This window comes from Triticum dicoccoides, chromosome 4B, assembly GCF_002162155.2.
Source record: "Triticum dicoccoides isolate Atlit2015 ecotype Zavitan chromosome 4B, WEW_v2.0, whole genome shotgun sequence".
NCBI lineage: Eukaryota > Viridiplantae > Streptophyta > Magnoliopsida > Poales > Poaceae > Triticum > Triticum dicoccoides.
Genome location: NC_041387.1, coordinates 107,270,793 through 107,286,419, shown reverse-complemented (window position 1 = coordinate 107,286,419; position 15,627 = coordinate 107,270,793). Strand labels below are relative to the sequence as shown.

The 15,627-nt window shown below is 51.4% G+C and overlaps 1 protein-coding gene across 1 annotated transcript; it reads right to left on the bottom strand.

Annotated features, from left to right (window-relative positions):
* Positions 1 to 13,511: 13,511 nt before the first annotated feature.
* Positions 13,512 to 14,909, bottom strand: LOC119293427 (aspartic proteinase nepenthesin-2-like). Its single transcript, XM_037571916.1, has one exon. The coding sequence runs from the start codon at positions 14,879 to 14,881 to the stop codon at positions 13,550 to 13,552; it is 1,332 nt and encodes a 443-aa protein (XP_037427813.1). The 5' UTR covers positions 14,882 to 14,909; the 3' UTR covers positions 13,512 to 13,549.
* Positions 14,910 to 15,627: the final 718 nt, after the last annotated feature.

The following is a 15,627-nucleotide window of genomic DNA, read 5'->3' as shown; positions in this document are numbered from 1 at the left end:
TCCGGAGGAGGCCAACCGTCGGCCACCATGATCTCAGGTAATCATGACCCATTTTTGCATGCAGGCTTGTCAAGTCGTGCAGTTGTCGAGGAGTCGTGGGGAAGCGGAGATGCCCACGTCCAATCAATCGCCATGCGGCGCCCAAGGCCGCAGGCTATTGGGACCCGTGGCGCTTTGCACTTGCCCCTTCGCTTCTATGCTAAGCCAAGTCCGGGCGCGCCTTGGGCCGGGGGCTACTGTCGGTGTTCTGGGAACGGGGGTCCCCAGACTTGCCTGCTTGCGGCCTGCGGCGTGGCTCAAGCGGAGGCCCAGTGCAGCCCAGCTTCATCAGCTCAAGCTCAAGACCCTTGCGAGGGGCCAAGCCTCGCGGGGCGGACGACAGGAAGCTTCCTCAGGAGCAGCCTCATCAGGCGGGCTCGCGAGAAGGCGGAGAGATCAAGGCAGGGTACCTCGCGAGGTGCCCGTGACGCAAGCCATGACGATCGAGACCAGGCGGGCGCCGGCCTGCGTAGTGTCCTTGTTTCCCCTTTGGTGCAAAGGGGGCAAGCACGGGCCAAGGCATCAGGCAAAGGTTACCTTTCAATGCAACAAGACCAAGACCAGCGGAGCGGCAGGATGGAGGTCACCATGGAGCCCAGGACGGCGTCACCGTCAGAGTCTTTGGCAGTCGAAGACCAACTTTGGTCAGGATAAGTGTACTAGATGTTCCCAATCTCACAGTTGGCACCCTTCTTGCTCATTATTTGGGAAGATGCCCAAGGCCTCTATAAATAGAGCTAGCCACCACAGAGTAGAGGAGATTTTTTGGAGAGGAGAGATTTTGGGTAGACTAGAGAGAGAGAGAAGCGACTGAGCTCACCCAAGCAGTTCATCGCACCAGCTCAAGAACATCCCTCGCGAGGTTGTTCTCCCCTTGTATTGTTCTTCATCAGCCCCTGAGGCAATCCACCACACCACACACTGGAGTAAGGTATTACACCACAATGGTGGCCTGAACCAGTATAAACCTCGTGTCTCCTGTGTGTTCATCTTTCTAGCTTAGATTCCTTGCGAGGCTTCGAGACGTGAGTTGGTAGGAGAGAGATCTTCACGCGCACCCTAGAGTTCGAACCTCAAGAGTCTGGCGGAAACCAAAATCCGACAGCTTGGACATATTGTCATGGGCCACGAGGACCATTTGGATTAAAAGGATATGGATAAAATGGATAGAGTTCAATCTCACAGTTTACAAGAGGGGAGCGATCACGGAGGACGATCAAATGGCTCACGAACTTGTTGAAGTGCTCCGCGCTGCTGAACCTGGGCTTGTCCACGTCGACGTCGTCCTCGTCGTGACTGTCAACATCGACCTCATGGATGAGGCGCAGGCTGGGAGTGTACGTCCAGAGATTGCGCCACCGGCGGGCGAGGACGCAAGTCTGCACGGCCTCATCCGACGGCAACAAGGACAACGTGTGCAGCAGGAGCGCGTCGGGGAGGGTGCTGATGCGGTCCTCACCGCTGGCCGCAGCTTTCTTGCGCCTCTCAGGCATTTCGTCAAACAGGCGACTGGTTCTGGACATGCAGAGCACGAAACGAGCAAAGCAGCCTCAGCAAGTCAGCAAAGAGGCATACCAGAAGAGAAATGGTCGCAGGGGTCTATCCAAGATTCTCACCTCACCTCAGCTTGGAGCCGGAAGCAGCCGCAGCAGCCCCTGCCGCCATCAGATGCAGCAGGGAGATCTCCACTCCTGGGTCAGAGCGTTGTGCACGGACGCACGGTGGTCGCACCTCACATCCCGCTTCACTTCCAAGCTCCGTGAGCCCTCAAGAAACCATGGCGAGAACGGATCTTTGGAGAGGGAGACGAGCGAAGGGGAAACGGAGTAATGCCCGCACCGGCTAAGTGCATTAATCTCAACACGCGGCTGCTGCCTGCCCTGCCTTCCATTAGAGCATGGTTAATAGAAGAGCCCGCTACCGGCTATATACTAGTGCCACATCATCTTATAGTCTTCCTAAAGCCATACTCATACAATAGACTGGCTGTAGATTAATTACTAGGCAAGCTATAGCATTCAATGCTTGCACGTGGACTCAGGGAAAGGGACTCACATGATTTGTTGGTGGGAAGAAACGTTGGATTTTAGCCTTCACCCAGGCTGCATGCTGGCTACATGTGCTCGTATATTGTGCTGCAGCCGGGCACTAGATGAAGCGCCGGCTCTCATCTCTCTCCTACCTCCTCTCTTCTCCAGCTGTGATTTTGCTGATGTGGCGTAGCTTATAGCCAGCTGAGTAGGATCTATTATACTTGCTCTTAATCCGGCTGGATGACCTCGGGCAATGGGAAAGTGTGCAAGAGACAAGACAACACGGTGCAGAGACAGGGAGAGTACGTGGGGGTGGGCATGCATAGCTGAGGTCTTAGCAGTAGTAGGTCGATCTGGCTATATGGCGGTCTTGAATTTCTTTTCATTTTACTTTTTGGCATTTGCTAAATCTCGTTCAATCGAGGTTTAATGAAGTCTCAGTTGTTGCTATATTTGTAATCTTACGTGAAGATATTTATATTTTTTTACATATTTTTTGTCACTTGACTAAGGCCCAGTTTTTTTGTCAGAATCTGGGGATTCTCCCAGAATGCGACTGAGGGAGTCCTGGACTAGGGGGTGTCCGGATAGCCGAACTATCATCATCGGCCGGACTCCAAGACTATGAAGATACAAGATTGAAGACTTCGTCCCGTGTCCGGATGGGACTTTCCTTGGTGTGGAAGGCAAGCTTGGCGATACGGATACGTAGATCTCTTACCATTGTAACCGACTCTGTGTAACCCTAGCCCTCTCCGGTGTCTATATAAACCGGATGGCTTTAGTCCGTAGGATGAACAACAATCATACCATAGGCTAGCTTCTAGGGTTTAGCCTCCTTGATCTCGTGGTAGATCTACTCTTGTAACACACATCATCAATATTAATCAAGCAGGACGTAGGGTTTTACCTCCATCAAGAGGGCCCGAACCTGGGTAAAACATCGTGTCCCTTGTCTCCTGTTACCATCCGCCTAGACGCACAGTTCGAGACCCCCTACCCAAGATCCGCTGGTTTTGACACCGACATTGGTGTTTTCATTGAGAGTTCCTCTGTGCCGTCGCAATCAGGAAGGATGCCTTTTACCGTCTTTAAAGACAGCGTCATCGTCAAGGGAGCTTTGGCCGCCGGCCAAACTATCCGGCTAGGTCGTTTTCTTATGACCGCCTGTTCGGCCACTGCTCCGATGATGACCTCTCAGGTCATCAAAAGTGATCTTCACGTCAGCTCGGAATTTGCCAAGCAGCTAGATCCGATGGAGCTCTCCTCCGTAAACGAGCTCTTGGATCGAATCGCCGCCCTGGGAGTCGCTACAGACTACGATCAGATTGGGCTTAAAACCGATCTGAGAGAAATTAACTCTCCCCAGGCTACCCAACATGTTATTGTGGTAGAGGAACAATGCGGCGACTCTTCTTCTACGTTAAAAACCAGCTATGTCCGGATTCCCGATCCCTCCATGCCGGATTCCCACGGAGGGACGGACGTCAATCAAATACTGAACCTAAAGTCAGGTATCGGACTAGATTCGTTGGAAAGCATCCAACAAACCAGGCTTCCAAATCCGGAAACTTCTTGGCCTTTGAGCCTCAGATCGGGCGGGGTTCCGAACTTAATTCCACCCGCCCACCCAAACATAAGAGATCTATCTCAAATACGGCAAGAGCCCGATGAAACAGTACATCATTACTGGGCCAGATTCCTCCTGGTTATAAACAGGATAAAGGACTGCCATGAAGAAAGCGCGATTTCAATTTTCTGCAACAATTGCACGGACAAGGGAATCATAAACGCCATAAGTCGTCGCGAAGTTACACGCTTCGCCGACCTAGCGACCATTGTACAAAAATACTGTGCGATGGAGAGTGCCTGGAAAACCGAAACCAGGTTTTGGGACAATCCGGCCCTGAATACAACCGCAGTCTGAAATAAAAGGGTGCGTCATACTCAAGCACCTGGATTAAAAACCAAAAAGCAAAAAACCCCTAAAGGGCACAAAACCGTACTGGAGGGAAGGCTCAACGGACCGTGCAAAATCCACAGTACGGAGGGCTCCACTCCAACACATAGCCTTCGAGCATGTTGGATACTACGGCAGGTGGCCAAAAGTGGCGAAGGCTTTCTAGCCCCGGGCAACCAGCCCAGCAGTACCAGTACGGTATTAACAGTCTTCGAGACTTTTGCATCAAATAACATGCGGAAGCAAACAATCCGCAGCCTTGCCGAGGTCTACCAAGTAGCAACAACAAATCCATGGAGCGACACGGCTATCACCTTCAATGCCAGTGATGAACCTAATTCCGAACAGCTCGAGCACCAGCCACATTGGTCCTCAGTCCGATAGTGGACGGCTTTCGTCTTACCAAGGTACTCATGGATGGCGGGAGTGGATTAAACCTCATCTACGAGGAAACCCTTCAAAAAATGGAAATTGACTGGAGCCGCATTGAGCGAAGCAGCACAACCTTCAGGGGAATAATCCCTAGTCGAGAAGTACGCTGCACAGGAAAAATCACACTAGACGTAGTGTTCGGCTCGCCGGCAACTACAGGTCCGAAGAGGTCACGTTCCAAGTGGCCCCATTCGGCAGCGGATATCACGCCTTGTTAGGGCGAGAGGCATTCACAATCTTCCAAGCTATACCCCATTACGGGTACATGAAGCTCAAAATGCCCGGGCCCAATGGAATAATCACTCTCGTCAGTGATCCAGATATAGCACTCCGCGCTGAAAATAAGACAGCCGCACTGGCCCTAGAGGCATTATCCGAAGCCCTAGCGGCAGAAGAACTCACTGCGTTGTGCTCCACGGTGGATAGGGACGATGTGATACTCGATAAGAGGTCTAAGTCCACCTCTTTTAAACCAGCAGACAAAATAGTCAAATTCCAGGTCCATCCAATGAACCCCACAAAGACGGCCTCCATTGGGGCACAATTAAATCCTGATGTAGAAGCCGCACTACGAGAATTCCTTCGGGAAATTTGGGACATTTTCGCCTGGCACCCTTCAGACATGCCAGGAATCCCACGCAGGCTGGCAGAGCACAACCTAAATATCCTAAAAGGATTTAAGCCAGTCAAACAGGCTCTTCGGCGATTTTCCGAACCCAAAAGACAGGCAATGGGAGAGGAGCTAGCCAAGCTCTTAGAAGCCGGATTCATCAGAGATATAAAACATTCGGACTGGCTAGCCAACCTGGTAATGGTATCTAAAAAGGACAAATCCTGGCGCCTTTGTGTCGATTTCAAAGACCTTAACAAGGCCTGTCCAAAGGACCCTTTCCCCCTCCCTCGCATCGACCAAATCATCGATGCTACCGCAGGGCACGATTCATTGTGCTTCCTCGACGCATACTCCGGATACCATCAAATCAAGATGGCGGAAAAAGACCAGGCCGCAACGGCATTCATTACTCCATACGGACCATTCTGCTTCAACACAATGCCCTTCGGACTCAAAAACGCCGGCGCAACATATCAGCGCATGATTCAGACATGTCTGGCTACCCAGATAGGCAAGACGGTAGAGGCATACGTAGACGATGTGGTCGTAAAGACCAAACACGTCGAAACTCTAGTAGACGACTTGAGGGTGACATTCGACAACCTCCGAGCATATGACATTAAGCTCAACCCGAAAAAATGTGTTTTCGGCATACCAGCCGAAAAGCTCTTGGGCTTCATTGTATCCGGTAGAGGAATTGAAGCAAACCCACCCAAGATCCGAGCTCTGTCACAATTGGATATCCCAAAAGACCTCAAGCAAATACAAAAACTAACTGGATGCGTGGCGGCTCTAAGCCGCTTCATCTCCCGTTTGGGAGAAAAGGCACTGCCCCTCTATCGCCTCCTCCGGCGCACCGAACACTTCGAATGGATGGATGCTGCCGCGGCCGGACTCGAAGAAATTAAGACCGTACTGGCAACAAATCCGGTCCTGGCCGCACCCAACCTGAGCGAACCTATGTTATTATACATCGCGGCAACACATCAAGTTGTCAGCGCCGCACTCGTCGTCGAACGAGAAACAGAAGGGCACAAATTCCCTCTTCAAAAACCAGTGTACTACGTATCCACTGTCTTAACTCCATGCAAGTCCCGTTACCCACATTATCAAAAGATAGCATATGCGGTGTTCATGGCATCCCGGAAGCTGCGACACTACTTTCAAGAGTGTTCCATAACGGTGGCCTCCTAAGTACCTCTCAACAATATTATAAACAATCGCGACGCGGCGGGCAGGATTGCAAAATGGGCTATTGAGCTCTTACCATTTGACATAACCTACAAACCACGGAGAGCTATAAAATTGCAAGTTTTGGCTGACTTCATCGCCGAATGGACCGAAGCCGAACTCCCTAAAGAGTACGACGCATACTCCAATTGGATCATGCATTTTGACGGCTCCAAAATGTTGGCTGGCTTGGGGGCTGGCGTCGTCTTGACGTCCCCAACCGGAGACACAGTCCAATACGTGCTTCAAATAATGTACACGGACTCCAACAATGCAGCCGAATACGAGGCCCTTCTACATGGCCTCTGGATGGCAATCTCCATGGGTATTCAACGCTTAGAGGTGCACGGAGATTCAAACCTCGCAATATCCCAAGTAAATGGAGACTTTGACGCCAAGGATCCAAAAATGGCAGCCTACCGTAACGCTGTCCTAAAAATGTCAGCCCGGTTCGAAGGACTCGAATTCCACCATGTAGCCCGGGATAACAACCAGGCAGCAGACGCGTTGGCACGAATCGGCGCAAAACGCGATGCCGTCCCTCCAAACATCTTCCTAGAGCGGCTCTTTAAGCCATCCGTATTATGGGAAGAGGAGTCCGGAAATAACAATCCGGAACCAACTGCATCGCCTAACACAGAACATTCTGACACAATCGGTGGCTCAGCCAATGAAATAACAGATTCAGCCCATGAAATACTGGCAATAATTGCCCCGTGGACGGAACCATTCCTAGCCTACTTAATCAGGCAGGAACTTCCCGAAGACCAAAATGAGGCCCGCTGCATAGTTCGGCGATCTAAAGCCTACAAGGTCCATGAGGGAGAACTTTATAAGAAAAGCACAACCGGAGTCCTTCAAAGGTGTATCTCCGAAGAGGAAGGGCGAAATCTCCTGGCTGAAATTCACGCCGGACTCGGCGGGCACCACGCCACCGCCCGGGCCCTTGTAGGCAAGGCCTTCCGTACAGGATTTTATTGGCCGAGCGCCCGGGCAGATGCTCAGGACTTAGTCCAACGATGTGTCGGTTGCCAGCTCTTTGCTAATCAGAGCCACATGCCACCCACCGCCCTCAAAACTATACCCATCACTTGGCCGTTCGCGGTCTGGGGGCTTGACATGGTTGGACCCCTTAAAGGGGGAACCCACAAGCACAAATACTTATTGGTCATGGTGGACAAATTCACCAAATGGATAGAGGCCAAGCCGGTTAAAACGGCAGAATCCGGACCTGTGATAGACTTCATATCCGGGGTAGTACACCGTTTTGGCGTCCCCCACAGCATCATCACTGATAACGGCACGAATTTCACGGCCGATGAGGTTAAACTTTGGTGCAAAAACACGGGCATCAAGCTCGACTACACTTCAATCTACCACCCTCAAACTAACGGTCAAGTGGAACGAGCAAATGGTCTAATCATGAGCGGAATCAAACCCAGATTAGTGCGGTCCCTCACGGAATCTAACACGCACTGGGTAGAGGAGCTCGACTCCGTACTCTGGGGGCTGTGGACCACGCCAAACCGCACAACCGGATTCACACCATTTTTTATGGTATACGGCGCTGAGGCAGTTTTGCCCTGCGATATAATTCATGACTCACCTCGCGTGTGCATGTACGAGGAAAGGGAAGCCGAGTTGGATCGGCAAGACAGTTTGGACGCTTTGTAGGAGGAGCGCGACGTGGCAAAATCTTGTTCCGCATTCTATCAATAGTAGGCTCGAAGATATCAAAGCAGAGAAGTACGGGCCAAAACTTACAATGTTGGCGAGCTAGTTATACGCCTGCCGGACAAGAAAAAGGACAAACTTAAGCCCAAATGGGAAGGTCCCTTCATCATCGACCAAGTCCTTACCGGCGGTGCATACCGTCTACGCAACGCATCTGACAACTGACTCGAGCCAAACCCATGGAACGCAGCCCGTCTCCGAAGATTTTACGCCTAGCTACGGACTCAGAGTTCGTCTCCTTCCTCTGTCCACCTTTCATTTTTTCGCTGTCTTTGTTTTCCCTCCTTTTTCCTCCCTCTTTCAGTACAAACCCCTTGAGGGCTGATCTACGCTTTGTTCGCACTCACTCGATGTGCTACTCGCACTCGTTATACCTGGGGGCTTCTTTAACAGAAGCTTATTTCTACGGGCTTCATGCCCAACACATGTGTCATACTTCCGCATGTACCTTTTGATCAGCATTATATGCATCGATATGACTTAAGTTTTGGCCAAGCCGGGTTGCCTGGCTCCTGTGCTTACCCCTACGTTCCCGATTGTTCGCCTAGGAGGTAAAGGGAGCACCTCTACGATTGTTACTGCCGGGTCAGCCGGATGTGTACCTCAGACTGGGTGAAGCCGAAGGCTAGCGTTCTTAAGGGAATATTCGGTCGGTGACCTGAAAGATGATTTATTACTTACTTATTTATCTGCCCCCAGATGCTTTTTCTGCTATTTTCGCAGTCCGGACATGCACTTTAGGGCATGCCTCCCAGGGAAAGGAACCCTTAACGGAACTATTCTCCGTGGAAGATGTTTTTTACTAACCATGTAATATAACATAGCTAGTTGGGCACTTGTCTGATAAAGCAATTATGACCCCTATGCCTTGTCTCCATGCACGCCCCGGTTCTTTTATAACCGTAAGGGTGTTCGGACACACTCCGGACTATTGGGTCCTGAGGTTGAAGCGAAAAGGTCTGCAAAGACAAACGATCTACAATCCGGCTAGAAGGCATTCTATATGTCATTTTTAAATTACATCGTCAAGCTGACTGATTGTACTCCTCTTCAATCCCATCTAACAGGCTGTCTAATTTACAGTCCTATTGGGAATATTTCGCGGCCAACTCTACTTGGCCGTACATCAAGCTCACAGGGATCTCCTTCCCATCAGGCCCCACAGGTCTGACCTCGGCCATGTGGTTTGGGTCAGCCTTCGGGTACCGCGTCTTCACCATGGCCCAGGCCTCCCTGACGCCTTGACGGCAGGCCGATATCTTCCACAGACGGAAACGTCGCCGTACTCCCTGAAGCTTCTCAGCAAGCCGTCCAAGGCCCTCAGGTAGGGAGACGGAAGGCCATAAGGCCTGAACGACGCCGCTCATCGCCTGCCGAACACGTTCGTGTAGTCGCAGAAGCTCGGGAAGAGGGTCTCCCATGGAACCAGGCATCTCCTCCGCCGGACGACCCGTGAGCACACCTACAGACACATTTCTGTCAATCGACTTCCTCGCCGAACTATTCTTTTCAAAAGAGTTTGCTCAAGCACTTACTATAAATGCCGCGACGAAGCCGGCGATTCTCCTTTACGGAGCTAGACAGCTGGACCCGAACATCTTTTAGTTCTTCGCCCAGCTGGGTGTTGGCATCTTGGAGTTTGTTCCTCTCCTGCTGCACCCTCAAAAGCACCCTCTCGCCGGCCTTCAACTGGCGCAGCACCTGTTGCTTGTCCAGATCTAGTCCGGCACCCTCTGCAATATTATTGTCAGACTATACACACATGTCGCACTTCATAAATTACTTCTCTTTTCAAAACATGAATTACCAGAGGGGGTCTCCGTGGCTCCCCCGGCAGCGCCTAGTGCGGCCTCAAGTTGGGCCTTGCATTCTTGAAGCTCCTGGGACAGGTTGGTATTCTTCTCGGTAAGATCCTGCATTACAAATGATCCTTAAATCCGTTAGTTTAACTATTTTAAGTCTCGGGGGCTACTGGCATATATAACTATTAAAATTCCTCACCCGTATGTCTTTTACATACTGCTCCGTGGCTCTGGTTAAACCATCTTGAGCAGCACGGAGGTGCGCGTCTCCCGCATTAAAGGCATTCAACGCCTCTGGGGAAAAACATGCATCACGAAGAACTGTCCGACGGCGCCTGTGATTCATGGCGCTCTCCACCTCAGACCTGGTGGCAGACAACCTGTCGGCATCCTCCGTTGGAGGAGCATCCGGCTCGCGCCTTGCGCTTGCCTCCCCCTCCGGACCAGGCATTCGAGCCTGGTTGGCGGAGGCTTGGTTGGCACCCTCTCCGGACTCAGTCCGGCGAGCGCTCTTTCTCCTGGAAGAATCATGAGCATTAATATACCTCCCAGGAGTCTTTCCCTTAAAGGACAATGGTGCACCATACCTTTGCGGCGGCGTTTCGATTCGCGCCGCACTCCTCTTCCGCCTGCTAGGCCGCACTGACCTCGTTTGGTTAGTCGCCGCGGGCTCGGCTTCGCGCTGTAAAGGCACCTCCTGCGAAGCACCATTGGTACACGGTGGTCAGGAATAAGCATTAAAAAAGTAACGGTGTCAGGACTTCGGTCATACTCACCTGGGAAGCCGGACATAAACCGGGGTAGTCAGCCGTAATGGCGACTAAAGCATTGTCTATGCTGAGCTGGTGGAACACCCCGTCAATCAAATCCACCTTTACGTCCGGATCATCTTCGGAGGCCGGATCAAGGGATCTTCCTGGATCCTCGGGTTGTGGAGTTGGGCTTTCTATGCCCTCCACATCCCGGTGCAGTTCCTGCATCGAAATCATAAAGTAAGACACTTATCTTTGAAAGCACGGATCAGATATATAAGCGTCCGCTTACCCAGCTCCGAGGGTTATTCATGGAGAATCCAGTCAATGGATTCGTGCGGAGGAAGTCCTCCTTCTCCCCCTTGTACAAGCCGGACAGGATCTTCACCAGATCGGCGGCCGACCCCGGCCCCGTGCGGCCATGACGGGTGGCGTCATTCTCCCCATTGAAATCCCACATGGGGTGGCCCCTATATTGGAGCGGCTGCACCCCTCGCATAATGTATGTGGCCATGACTCCAATCATGGTTAATCCGGAATGGGCTAGTAACCGTATCCGGCCCATCAGATAGTGGACGCTCCTGTCATCTTCCTGTTGAGGGCTCCGTGGGCGCCAACTCAGGCGTTTCTTCAGAGGAGTGTTGCTAAACTTTGGGAGGCCGATCCGGACTGGATCCGGCAGCGGGGCGTCTTCCATATAAAACCACTCCGAAGGCCAGTCTTCGGACGCCTTCTTCGGGGTTCCGGATAGATATCCGGTCCCGGCGATGCGCCATATTTCGGATCCGCCCACTTGATATATCGACCCCTCGTAAGAACGGGGTATGAGGCAAAACAGCCTCTTCCACAGTGCAAAATGGGGCTCGATGCCCAAGAATAGCTCGCAAAGAGCTACAAAGCCTGCGATGTGCAAAATGGAGGCGGGCGTGAGGTGGTGAAGTTGGAGACCATAGAACTCCAGGAGCCCCCGGAGAAACGGATGTATAGGAAATCTGAGTCCCCTTATTAAGTAGGGGACGAAGCATACCCGCTCTCCTTTGGAGGGATTGGGGACGCTCTCCGCCTGCTTCCCACCCTTGTAGGTGGCCAGTCCGGCTCAAACCGGAACCATAAAGGCCGGGGGAAGGTATCCCTCTGCTTGGAGCGTCACTAACTCGCTATGCGGGACTGAGCATCTCCTCCAATCTCCTGGCTGAGGACTGGGAGCGCGAGAAGAGGAGCCGCGTCGACTGTCCATGTTGGAATGGATTTTTTTGTCAGATGCGCCTCGATGAGTACTTGCGGAAGGAGGATGGTGTGATTTGGATCTGGATCCTCGCCTCTCTTATAGGCAGCTTATTCGTGCAGCTAGGGGGTAAAACATAAGAATACCCTGACTTTTCGCATTCGTACGACACGTGGAAGAAGGCCATTATTAGACGTAGAAGCGCAACATTTATGAAGCAACCGGACACTATCCGGCAAACACATGAAACATGAAGGAGAACCCGTCTTGCAAACGCCGACGACAACATACGCGCCGGACTCGTCGTCATTGAAGCCTGGTTCGAGGGCTACTGAGGGAGTCCTGGACTAGGGGGTGTCCGGATAGCCGAACTATCATCATCGGTCGGACTCCAAGACTATGAAGATACAAGATTGAAGACTTCGTCCCGTGTCCGGATGGGACTTTCCTTGGCGTGGAAGGCAAGCTTGGCGATACGGATATGTAGATCTCCTACCATTGTAACCGACTCTGTGTAACCCTAGCCCTCTCCGGTGTCTATATAAACCGGATGGCTTTAGTCCGTAGGACGAACAACAATCATACCATAGGCTAGCTTCTAGGGTTTAGCCTCCTTGATCTCGTGGTAGATCTACTCTTGTAACACACATCATCAATATTAATCAAGCAGGATGTAGGGTTTTACCTCCATCAAGAGGGCCCGAACCTGGGTAAAAGATCGTGTCCCTTGTCTCCTGTTACCATCCGTCTAGATGCACAGTTCGAGACCCCCTACCCGAGATCCGCCGGTTTTGACACCGACACCGACCCCTACTCAGCTTTCCCAGAATCTTTGAACCTCATTTGTTTTACAATCATGTCTAATTAGGGTCTAATTAGATAGGATTGTAAAACTAGTGGGGCTAAAAGATTCTGGGAGAAGCTGGGTAGGGGTCGGATTCTGGGAGAATCCCCAGATTCTAGCAAAAGAACTGGGCCTAAGACGTCTTTAAGTCTTTCATTGATTGAGTTCTAGTCACACATTTTTCTTCTTGTGAGCACCTAGTATGTACTCCTTCCGTTTCTTTTTAGTCTGTATATAAGGTTTGGTCAAAGTCCAGCTTTGCATAATTTGACTAACTTTATATTAAAAAATATCAACATTCACAATATGAAATCAACATTTTCAGATGCACCGTGAAATGTATTTTCATATTATATAATTTAATTATTGTAGATGTTCATATTTTTTAATATAAATTTGGTCAAGCTTTGTGTGGTTTGACTTTGACCAAAACTTATACGCGGAGTAGAAAGAAACGGAGGGAGTATATCTCTCATAAAATTCCACAATTCAGAAGTTTTCATCCCTAAACAAAATCAAACATTCTAAAGTGTTTATTATTCAAAATTTCTTTATCTAGGACACATCAAGATGTGTTTTAGTTATTGCACATCTAAGTGGCTTAATTAGATTAGAAACAAAATAAAAGATAAAGAAAATGCTTGCACAAATTTTAATGTAAAATCAATGACATATGATTCAGATGTGCAATACTTGAAACACATCTATTATTTTTTTTGCGGGGGAAACACATCTAAATGTGCTTTAGCAAAGCTGATTATTCATTTAAAAAAAGCAAAGCTGATTATACAAATATTTTTTATTCAACTTTATGGACAAAGTGTGATACAAAATATGAGGGGTCTTATATTACATAACTGAACGAAGTATATAGGATGCATGCTACTAGGGCGTGGGTGTCTCGAACGTGAGCAGGCCACTTCCAATGTCGAAGATCATGTTGGTGCCCGTTTGCAGCAGGCTGCCGAGGACCGATACACCTTTCGACGGCAGTACGGTCAGGCACACTTTCAACCCGTCCTTGAAGAAGTAATTTTCGGGTTTGACCTCCATCGTCGCGTTCACGCCATCGAACACCAGCGTTAGCGCCGGCACCGTCACGTAGGAGAAGGACCACCTCCTGTAGCACAGCTGGTGGAGGTCCTCCGCGTCCACCGGAGTCACACCCTGAGACTCGATGCTGCTCATCAGCGCGCGCCTCAGGGCGCCGTATGCGGTCTCCTCGAGGTAGGTCGCCGGCCAGGTCGAGCTCAGGAATACCCCGCCGGAGCCGTCCGCCTGGAGGTCGAACGTCCCCGCCGGGATGCCGTCGAGGTCATGGCCGTCGACCTGTATGCTGCTGAGCCCGACGTAGTACAGGTCAGGTTGCATGACGCTTCTAAGTAGCGGCGTGGAGCGGCTGCGCTGACTCTGCGGCACGGCGGCGTCGCCCAGACGGATGACGCTCTCGGAGCCGTCCGCGTCGTCGGACGCCAGAGTGTAGGAGAACCTCGAGAGCCCGAGCTGCGACACGAGGGAGATGTTCCCCCTGCCGAAGCCGAACAACGCGGACGCGCCGCCGGAGAGCTGCACCGTGGTACTGGCCACGCAGCCGAACACGATGCCTGGGACGGACGTCGCGCCGAAGGTGAACGTCTCGGTGGCGAAGGAGCCTTCCGTGTAGGCATTGGACTGGTTGCCGGCGCCGTAGTACGTGGCGTTGTACGCGCAGTCGCCGTCGCCGACGCAGGCAGTCCGGTCGCCCAGCACGCGCGGGCACGTCGGGCTGCCGCAGGGGATCTTGGAGAAGGACGCTGACTCGGCGGGCCGGAAGGCTGGCGTCCGGCAGGCGTCGCAGGGCGCGCACTGCGCCCAGACTAGCTGGGAGGTTATGTCCAACACCCCGGAGACGGCCTGCGCGGGGGACGTCCCGATGGATATGTCGAAGACGACCAGGCCGGCGGCGTCGGCTCCCACGCCGCCCAGCAGCTGGTCCTTTAGGTGCCCCGCCGCCTTCCAGATGAGCTGCATCACACCCTGCTTCGCTTGCTCTTGCAAGAAAGCTTTGACCAGGTTCCTCAAGAGCGGGGACGCGCGGATGACGGCCGTTCGGAGGAGCGGGACCAGGACGGCCGGCGACGACGAGACGGGCGTGGGCGCAAGGAGAAGCTGGGGGATGAGAACCGAAGCTACTAGCGTCGTCATGGCGACTGCGAGGCTTCCACTTGACCGACCCATGCTAGCTTCGATCTTCTTGGCTAACTCCTGGCCGTTGCTGCTGCTTCTTTCTGCTCAAGCCCGCTGATTCCTTTTATTTATAGAGAAGTCTGATTTGCTCCGGGTTGACTCGGAGGGACAGTGAAATTTCGATGCATTGACATAGAACACGGCTGGTCGACGACGCCACCAAAGTCAACCTTAGCCGGAGGGTTCATGGTATTGAATCCACAGGTTTAAGAACGCGCTTTGGCTTAGGCGTGGATTTTCCTTACTTGGTGCTGTCAACGTCTCAACTCATGTTGGCATTGACCGCGTGATGGCCGGTTGGATTTTAGATTTCAGATATTAAAAAAAGTCCGTCTATGTTACATCTAGATGTTAGATAATACTCCATCCGTTTTAAAATAATGACTTAATTTTATACTAACTTTAGTACAAAGTTGAGTCATCTATTTTGAAACGGAGGGACTATTTCACATCTATTTTTTTCGAGATATTTCACGTCTAATTATATATCATCATCTCCTAAACTAGAAGAACGCCTGTGCGTTGCAACAGGGCCACATTAACTTTAAGAGTTCAATATTACGACATTGGCGACCTTTTTACCATCAAATCCTGACACACACTCTCTTCCCCTCCCTCTTCCTCCCTCTCTCTCTCCCTCTCTCTCTCTCTCTCTCTAACACACACACATAGCCTATTCTCCCCGTCAATAAGACTTACTCAATTGGCAATAATGTGTGGACTTGTGGTGAGCTTGA